This window comes from Rhinoraja longicauda, chromosome 25 (genome assembly GCF_053455715.1).
Source record: "Rhinoraja longicauda isolate Sanriku21f chromosome 25, sRhiLon1.1, whole genome shotgun sequence".
Taxonomy (NCBI): Eukaryota; Metazoa; Chordata; class Chondrichthyes; order Rajiformes; family Arhynchobatidae; genus Rhinoraja; species Rhinoraja longicauda.
This window is the reverse complement of record NC_135977.1, coordinates 23,456,290-23,465,850: the sequence shown is the minus strand read 5'-3', so window position 1 is coordinate 23,465,850 and position 9,561 is coordinate 23,456,290. Positions and strand designations below refer to the sequence as shown.

At 41.1% G+C, this 9,561-nt stretch overlaps 1 protein-coding gene across 1 annotated transcript in view; it reads right to left on the bottom strand.

The window, feature by feature from the left end:
* Positions 1–453: 453 nt before the first annotated feature.
* hip1ra (huntingtin interacting protein 1 related a) overlaps positions 454–9,561 on the bottom strand; it is a 114,697-nt gene continuing 105,589 nt past the window's right edge. The window contains exons 24-32 of the mRNA XM_078421694.1: positions 7,547–7,605; positions 7,405–7,435; positions 6,781–6,843; positions 4,947–5,047; positions 3,018–3,123; positions 2,216–2,339; positions 2,047–2,108; positions 1,338–1,529; positions 454–1,081 (exon numbers count right to left, since the gene is read on the bottom strand). Of these exons, the coding sequence (XP_078277820.1) occupies positions 1,031–1,081; positions 1,338–1,529; positions 2,047–2,108; positions 2,216–2,339; positions 3,018–3,123; positions 4,947–5,047; positions 6,781–6,843; positions 7,405–7,435; positions 7,547–7,605 (789 nt within the window). The 3' untranslated portion in view covers positions 454–1,030. The remainder of the gene's footprint in view (positions 1,082–1,337; positions 1,530–2,046; positions 2,109–2,215; positions 2,340–3,017; positions 3,124–4,946; positions 5,048–6,780; positions 6,844–7,404; positions 7,436–7,546; positions 7,606–9,561) is intronic.

Sequence of the window (9,561 nt, the reverse complement as noted above, 5' to 3'; positions counted from 1 at the left end):
AGGGGGATAGTGAGAATGGAGTGCATAAATTGTATGGGTGGATACAAACTAAACAGTAAGCTGATGGTAACTAACTGATTTTGTCTGGGTGTAATAATGGAAGATGGGAATGGGGCAGTGGAGAAATGTTGAAAAGCAAGGATGAGGGGGGCTTGGGAGAAGTTCAGGAAATGGATGTGGCTGAGAGAAATGGATGTGGCTGAGAGAAATGGATGTGGCCGGTCAATTATAGTAGAGGGAAAGACTTGACTGAGGAAATAGAAAATGCAGATGCTGGTTCACACCGACATTAATACTCGTGCCACAGCTTTAAACTTGAATATTCAAAGAGAAACTGAGACCCATCTTAAATTTAAAGGAGCAGCAGATTGGCCGATCCAAGGAATACAAGATTTCCTTGACTTTTGAATTTTTAGTTATATCTGATACACAAAGATAATACACATACTCCGTTTATTTCAAATTTCACATTAAAATTCCTAGGTTTTTCATAAAATTCAATACAGCTGAAGACAAATGTTCATTGGGCAAATTATGTTCTATTGCTAATAAATATACCACACCTATTAAAATTTTCACATACATACAAAATACTTTATATTGCAGTTCCCAGAAATTAGAGTTTAAAAGTATGTACAAAGCTTCTGAAACTACTCAATCTTTCATTATTTAGGTTGCATTCCAGCAACCAAACAAATATCCTGGTCCAATAATAAATGTACAGTGTACTAAACAATCTCTTTATTAAAAAAAAACAATGATAACTAAGTCTGATATTTGAAGGACTGGTTAAAGGTTAGAATGAATGGCTGTTTCATTTCATCCTGCATGACCAATTTGAAATGTTGCCTATTAATGTGAAATTAGCTCCTATAATTTGCTTTGCACTATTTTAATTCAATAAGGGGCTCATCAGAAAAATAAAACTGGCAAGTTTATGGAATGTAACACTGCCATCCAATGTGCTTGACTTGTAAAGAATGCAGAGTCTTGTTCTGTTCCAATATAATGTAGCCACCTTCATGTTTCCTTATTGAGAGTTCCGTAAATGAGAAACATAACCCAGGTCAGGTGCATTTAACTGCAAAATATTGAATAATTACAAGTCAAAAATAATCCAACACACTCGTTCACAAGGCTTTAAATACAGAGGTTGCAGTGGAAAAATTGCTTCCCGTTGTTCTACATAAATTTTACTTCAACTGGGTCAAGTATCTTGGAACATCCTAAAGATGCCAAATCAACAGCTCAATTCGTGGTCTACATCCTTTCATCCAAGTAGTCACTCATTTTAGCAATTAACAGTAGTAGTAAAAGTTGGACCTGATTAGACTTGCCTGTGGATCTTTTTTGGGTGGGATATTTGGCTTTTGAGAAAGTGGTGGCTTCTTTGAAATCTCAGGTTTTGAAGGCAGTTTATTTTCCAATATTTCATCGTGTGTTCCTCCCAGCTCATAATGTTTCTTTCGAAGATCTCCAAGCTTCATTCGTTCCTGCTCCAGTTTATTTTCCAATTCCAGTACTTTCACCTAAACAGAAGCAGTTAGTATGTAAAGATGTGCCATCTGCCTCCTGATTTAAACACCAACCCCATATCTCAATACCCTTAAATGTTAGATAATGTCTTGAACTGAGCCTCCAGTCCCCTTGGGTAGACTTCAAGGATTCACACTCTGTGCGTGTGTGTACATTTAATACCTGATATTAATACCTGATTTCAGTATTAAGAGCCTAGCCCTTAAAGACTATCCTGGCCTCCAACCATGAGTAAACATCATCATAGCATCTTCCATCTCAAGGCTGTAAGATTTGTGTATTTCAATAAGATAACCACCGGGTGGCGCCATCAGGGATGGCAGCCTCGCCTACAGTCAGTCTTTTTGTCATTTTGTGATCAAAGATTGTTTTCTCTGGAGCGTCAGAGGCTGAGGGGAGACTTGATAGACTAACAAAATTAGGGAAAGCATAGATAGGGTAGACAGTCAGAACCTTTTTCCCAGGTTATAAACTACTTGATCTGGTGACAATCTAAAAGTGGTAATGTACCTGTGTTTCAATCTCCTGCTTTTTAAGTTTAATCCTTGAGATTCCTGAAAAATCCATTGTATCTGGAAAAAAAATTGAAACGAGGATGTCACTATCCAAGTCCAAATGAACACAATGCATAATATCAAACTGCATGCATAACCCTGTTAACCTCGTGGGGTCGGTTTACCTTTGTCTTCGATCTGTTCCTGCCCTGACTTTGTTGATGCCACCACATTGGCCGCCATCTCATTTACGTGCCTGGAGGCTTTTTGCAGGCTGGACAGGTTTCTGCTGCTCCGGTCTGCTTTCACCTAGATCACAGCAACAGTGTTCATGAGTGAGTGGGTTGCATTAGCAAAAGTGTAGACAAGAAATGGGAAAGGTGTGTGGCCACAGACTCGGGAGAAGGATGTGACAAAAGACCAATGAATAGGGTGTAGGAATGGAGGCTGTGTTGTCGGGTGAGGTAAAGGGATGTGCTGGGCTAGGAACTCGATGGGTCAATTACAAACAATGGAATCAATCTCCATCTGATGCAGAAGTACTATTTATGACCACCATTTATGGTTTTGTTTCAGATGATCCTGTTTCTGGAGTTCAGTTTAGAGATACAATAATGAAACAGGCCCTTAGGCCCACCAAGTCTGTGCCAACCAGTGGTAATCCCTGTACACTAGCACTAACCTACACACCAGGGACAATTTATAATTTTTTACCGAAGCCATTAACCTACAATCCTGTACGTCTTTGGAGTGTGGGAGGAAACCGGAGCACCTGGGGAAAACCCACACGGTCACAGAAAACGTACAAACTCTACAGACAGCACCCGTAGTCACGATCCAAGCCGGTTTCTGGTGCTGCAAGGCAGCAACGCACCGTTGCTCCACCGCACCGCCCTGTCAATGTGAAACTCTGTCAAATGGTGATGTGCCTGTTCCTTATTTCAGTTGTACTTATCATTTGCTTCACCTGATTTTTAGTCTTCTCACCTTTGATGCAGCCACAAGCTGGGCTGTGCTGGCAGCAACCTCGTGTGAGCAAACAATCAATTCCTCGTACTTCCCTGTCTTGAGCACCACTTTATCAGCTGAATCTCTGCACGCCAAGAATAAACAAAAGCATTACCTCTAGATTTCACCACCTTGACCCCTGGTGCAAGAACTCGGAAAAAACGATTACTCAAAGTGTGAAATAAAACTCCCACAAACTTGCATCTTTTGTGAGTTAATTAACCATCTTTTCAGATGGCTAAATGCATCAAAGCTTCCCTGTCAGTTGATCAGTTACAGTTTTATCAAAAAAGACAAGTCCAGTTGCATCAGTCTGAAGTTGCGTCAGTCTGACCCAAAACTTCCCCTGTCCATTCCCTCCCCTGAAAAAGACAGAGTTGCAATAACAGCGGGTCAGGCAGCAGCACTGGAGAACATAGACTTGCTGAAGAAGGGCCAACCCAAAACGTCACCTGTCCATGTTCTCCAGAGATGCTGCCTGACCTGCTGAGCTACTCATGTCACTTTTTTCTGTAAATCAGCATCTGGAGACCATTGTGTCTTGCAGTTTAATCAAGTAAATTATCCACATCATTGACCTGAATTGGTACAAATGATTTCAGGCTACACTAGAAAAGCCATCTCTTATAATTACCCAAAGCGGGCACAGTTGCTGTTTCCACAGGCTTGTTTGAGGGCAGTGAGCTAACATCAGTGATTGAAAATAACAAAGGCATGGAGGTGGGCAGTAATTCTCACATGCCATCTGCTGGACAGTTACAGAACAGCAGAGCTATTCCTTGGATAAAAGGTGAATGAATGAATGAAAACCCACATTAAAAGTGTTGTAATAAGCAACATGAACTTCAGCCAGCAGTGGACACACTCTTGAAGCTGCTTAGTTTTACATATAACAAATGGTCCTTAGGACAGAGAATACTTCTCCCTAAATCATGCAGGGGGGAGTACAAAAGCTTCTAAGGCTTTGCCAGAAGAGATTATAGTTAGGTAGCCATTAATGTTAACATTGTATAATCATTTTTGGACTTATTTGCAGAGCAATTTTAAATGGGTTGAAGTTTCAGTGTCGGGTAAAACTCTTATTTAGACTAGAATATACAAAAATGTTTGTTTAAAGGACCAAAGTGTGCACCTAGATTCAGTTAGAGGAACCCTGAGCAAAACTATAAAGAGTTACAATCTTAAATGACAGTGGACTTTCCTTTCTAGGCACCATTTCTCAAGGACAGAACTAAGCTTGATTTTGTGAAGAGGATCGAAGGCATGGAATGCAATTCAAGCAGGTAAGTGAAGCAAAGATCACCACATCTAAGCACTGATTTAATATTTAGCTGAAGGGAATAGTGATCTGTGAAACCAGACCAAGGCAGTGAAGCACAATTACAATCAGTTGCCTTCAGCCCAATGCTGTACTCCAGTTTACAGGCAATGGAAAGGAAAATGGCGAGTTTGCTCAAAATGTACCCAGAATTGAACGATTTCTATAAACCGTGAAGACATTTTATTTGATGTGTGATCTGAAGAGATTTTCTCTACGTTAGTCAAATCTCAGCTCGCTGTAGTTTGCAGCAACACTTATTTCTTGCTCTACTAAATTAGCACACCTATTAATTTATCGCCAAACTTTATCCATTTATGATTAAACTTTTATTTATGATAAGGGTCCTGACCTGAAACGTCACCCATCCTTTTTCTCCAGAGATTCTGCCTGACCCGCTAAGTTACTCCAGCATTTTGTGCCTATCTTTGGTATAAACCAGCATCTGCAGTAGTTTATTTCTACTCTATGATTAGACGTTGATGTTTTCTATCTCCATAACACAGGAACTAAACATCCTCCCTATTGTTGTCACAGTTTGATAAAGAGTAAGAGACAATAACTGCCCAGTGTTTGGGACTGGTACTTACACCAACTGCGTGGCTCCCCATCCCACAGCTTTGGAGGCAGAGATTAGACCTTCTGTCCAGCGGGAATTCTTAGCATAGAATTCTTTTGGAGTTGCTGCTCCCTGTAAGACATTTAATGAACCAAATCCAAAAACATTATTTCCATGCATGTCAAAAGGTACAACTAGCTTCACTCAGTCAAATTAAAAGTGTCAGGATTTTCCCAACTCTTTGAATTAGCTTCAGATTATTTTGTACTCTGCTTAATTTCTGTCAAGCGGCGGGTTGCGGGTGGGAGGGAGTTTGATCTTTGGAGAATCAGTGCGGAAACGGTCCACCGAGCCTGCGATGACAACGTATATTAACACTATCCTACACATTAGGGACAATTTTTTTTACAGCTTACCAAAGCCAATTAACCTACAAACCTGTTGTCTTATGAGTGTGGGGAGTAACCTGGACACTGGGAGAATGAACAAACTCCATACAGACAACACCTGTAGTCAGGATCGAACCTGGGTCTCTGGTGCTGTAAGGCAGAAACTCTACTCCTGTGCCACTGCTTCTGGGTAGGGAAAGCCCAATGAAATAGTTGGTGTAATTTTGTTTTTATGTCTGTGGATTATCAAAATACTGAACTCAACTGATCCAGTAAATGGAGCAAAATTTAAGTGCTGTGGTTTGGGGTAGGGTGCCTAAATTAAGTTTTAAGTCTTATGACACAGGCAGAAACTAAACAGATAATAGTTTTAGTTAAATGGGTGATGGTTTACTGGCAATGTTACCAACCCTGTCAAATGTTACCAGTGTAGAGAGACTTTGAGCCTGATACAGCTGAACCTCAGGTGAGAGTAATTTAGAGATACAACATGGAGCAGGCCCTTCCTCGAAGTCTATCCTGCCTAGTCAAACCGCATGTCAAAAACCTCGGCATGATATTTGACTCTGCATTAAAATTTGATAAGCAAGTCAACGCTGTGGTAAAAGCCAGCTTCTTCCAACTTCGAACCATAGCTAAAATCAAACCTTTCCTCCAATTCGACGACACAGAAAAAATCATTCACGCTTTCATTTCCTCCCACCTAGACTACTGCAACTCCCTATACACTGGGATCAGCCAATCTTCCCTGTCCCGCCTGCAACTGGTCCAAAACGCCGCAGCGAGACTCCTGACGGGTACCCGTAAAAGGGACCACATCACCCCGATTCTGGCCTCTCTCCACTGGCTCCCTGTACGGTACAGAATCAACTTCAAGCTCCTCCTATTCACGTATAAAGCCCTAAATGGACACTCCCCCCCCTACATCAAAAATCTTCTAACCCCCCTCTCTAACTCCAGGTCCCTCAGATCGGCCGACTTGGGGCTACTCACTATCCCGCGGTCTAGGCTTAAGCTCAGGGGTGACCGCGCTTTTGCGGTTGCAGCTCCTAGACTGTGGAACAGCATCCCTCTCCCCATCAGAACTGCCCCCTCCATCGACTCCTTTAAGTCCAGGCTCAAAACCTATTTCTACTCCTTAGCGTTTGAGGCTCATTGAGGAGGCGCTGTGAACTGTTTGCGTGCTACTGTATGTTTCATTTTTTTTCCCATTGGAACCTAATCAGATGTACAGCACTTTGGTCAACGTGGGTTGTTTTTAAATGTGCTATACAAATAAAATTGACTTGACTGGACTTGACTTGACTTCCTCACACTGAGTCCATGCCGATCATCACTCACCTGTTCACACTAGTTCTATAATTGTCGCATCCATTAGGAGCAAGTTACGGAGTAATCATTGTGATGGAGTTTCCTTTCAGTGGATCACTGGGGATGTCCTACAATTCTAAAGAGGATAGTGACTCTTATGCTTACCCTTCCACTTTCAACAATCTCCTTCTGCAAGCTCGTTGAGGCCATCACCAGTTGCCGTATTGCCTAAAATGAGGGGGAAATGCAGGTCAGTGACATAGTAAACTTGTACTGATGAGACAACCATGAACTCTGGATTAAAAGGCACCATGTTTAACAAAAATCTCAAACCATCAGCTGTATCTGACCATCTGTTTAAATAAATCAACATATCCTCCAATTAACTCAGCCATAACACCATATTGACATTGCTCTACAATGAAGTGTGCTGACTTTCCTTTTTACATGTAGTAATTATAAGGAAAGGGCTTCATATTTTCATATTATATTTTTCATATTTCAGATACAGCGCGGAAACAGGCCTTTTCGGCCCACCAAGTCCGCACCGCCCAGTGATCCCCGCACACTAACACTATCCTACACACACTAGGGACAATTTTTACATATACCCAGTCAATTAACCTACATACCTGTACTGCTTCGTTTAACATTGTATATTGTCATAGTAAAGAATTTGTTCTGTGGAACATGGAGGCTGTGCAGTACTTACAAAACATTCACTTGCTGACTAATGTTGTTACTTTAATAATTTAATAAACACCTGAAAACTAGTGTGTATTTTCTTACCTTCATGAGACTGGTGCACGAGTTTAAAATTCTGCAATTAAAAAAGTAATAATGTGAAAAACTCTGTACGGTGGTAAAAAATAAATACCAAATCAGTTTTATATAAACCGGGTTCTCTGCATGATTGTGAATTTCTACTAACCTTTCATTAACTTCCAGTTTAATCCCAGAGCTTCCTTGTCGGGCTTGCTTCATCATTTCCTACAGTTTAGAACAACATTAAAGGCTTTCAGCTCTTTGCGCGAGATTCAGAATATACTGGATTGTTCCTCTTCCCAGAAAGGCAATGTAAACTAAGTTTTAACAACACAAAACCTCCCTGCTGGCATGTTCTAAACCAGTGCTTCTTAAACTGGTGAATGGCTCACCCAAGGGTGAATGAAATTAATTTATATATATTTTTTCTATTCATATCATATCATATCATATATCTACAGCCGGAAACAGGCCTTTTCGGCCCTCCAAGTCCGTGCCGCCCAGTGATCCCCGTACATTAACACTATCCTACACCCACTAGGGACAATTTTTACATTTACCCAGCCAATTAACCTACATACCTGTACGTCATACCTGTACGTCTTAAAGGCATTGCCATTAAAGTGGTTAGTAAGCTCTTATGTTTTAATGGCAGTGGAGCTGGAAATTTGATATGTTTTTTTCTCTACCTATGGTTTTCTAATTTCAAAGTAGCAGGATATTTCCCAAATTTACTGTACTATATATAACCTTTTAGGGAAGACCGGACGAGCTAGTGGAATCATAAATTTATAAATGGCAACACTGCAGGATCGTTGTAGGCAACTGTTGAACTGTAACTTTATTTTGTGTTGCCAATTTAGCTACTTTTATGCTAGAACTAGAATTCTATATATATGTTCCGTACTTCAATCTACTAGCACTTATTTGCATCAAGCAACATGAATTCTAGCTATATTAAGGAGATTTGAGCCCCGTTTTTAGGCAATCTAAAGTTAGTGTGCCATTTTCTTGTAGTGATATTCTGCATTTTCTATTCTAGCGACTTCAGTATTTGGTGAGTTTGATTTGCAGATTGAGACACTATGTCTTTGTTGAAGTACCTAAAGAAAACAGCTCTAGAGTGTGCAGGAGGAAGTAGTTCATTTCTGAAAGAAAATTAAACGAACAGGACTCAAGAGGAGGTATGTTCAGGAGACAAGCCACTTGTGACGGGTGACAAGGAAACTGAGGATAATGAATTAAACAATGCAGTTACATATGTTACAGATGATGACTCTGTTAATGATACGGGGAAGGAAAAACGTAATCTCTAGAGAAAATACTAGGACCAAAGTACCCTCTACTCAAAACTCAAGAAAAGAAAGTGGAACGAAGAATATATCAAGTATAGCTTTTTCCTTCCCCAAGATGAACTAACAAGCCCTACTCCCTCAACTCAGTGCATGTTTTGCAGTGTAAAATACAGCAACCAGTGCCTAACTCCTTCAAAATTACAGACTCATTTAAGAACAAAGCATAGCAATCATCAAAACAAGCCCAGTTTTTCAAAAACACTCGTGAGTATTTGTGGAAGCAGCAGAATTTCTTCCAGTCGATGGTAAAGAATGACACTGCGGGAAAAAAATGTCCTCTGTTTGCCTCTTCAAATAGCACATGTGCTCATGAAAGAAAAAAAGCCATACACAGAGGCTGAGAAAGTTGTCAAACCGTGTTTGAAAATCGTTGCCAATCTACTACAGGGTGGAAAGCAAGCAGTGGATAAGGTAGTGCTAATTCCTCTGTCCAGTGGCACATTGAACATTCGGTCTACTATGATTGCTGAAGATCTGAAGATCCAAACCACCTCATCCCCGGGCACTTTCCCCTGCAACCGCACGAGATGCAACACCTGTCCCTTTACCTCCCCCCTCAACTCCATCCAAGGACCCAAACAGTCTTTCCAGGTGAGACAGAGGTTCACCTGCACCTCCTCCAAACTCATCTATTGCACCCGCTGCTCCAGATGTCAACTTATTTACATCGGCGAAACCAAACGCAGGCTCGGCGATCGCTTCGCTCAACACCTGCGCTCGGTCCGCGTTAACCAATCTGATCTCCCGGTGGCCGAGCACTTCAACTACCCCTCCCATTCCCAGTCTGACCTTTCTGTCATGGGCCTCCTCCAGTGTCATAGTGAGG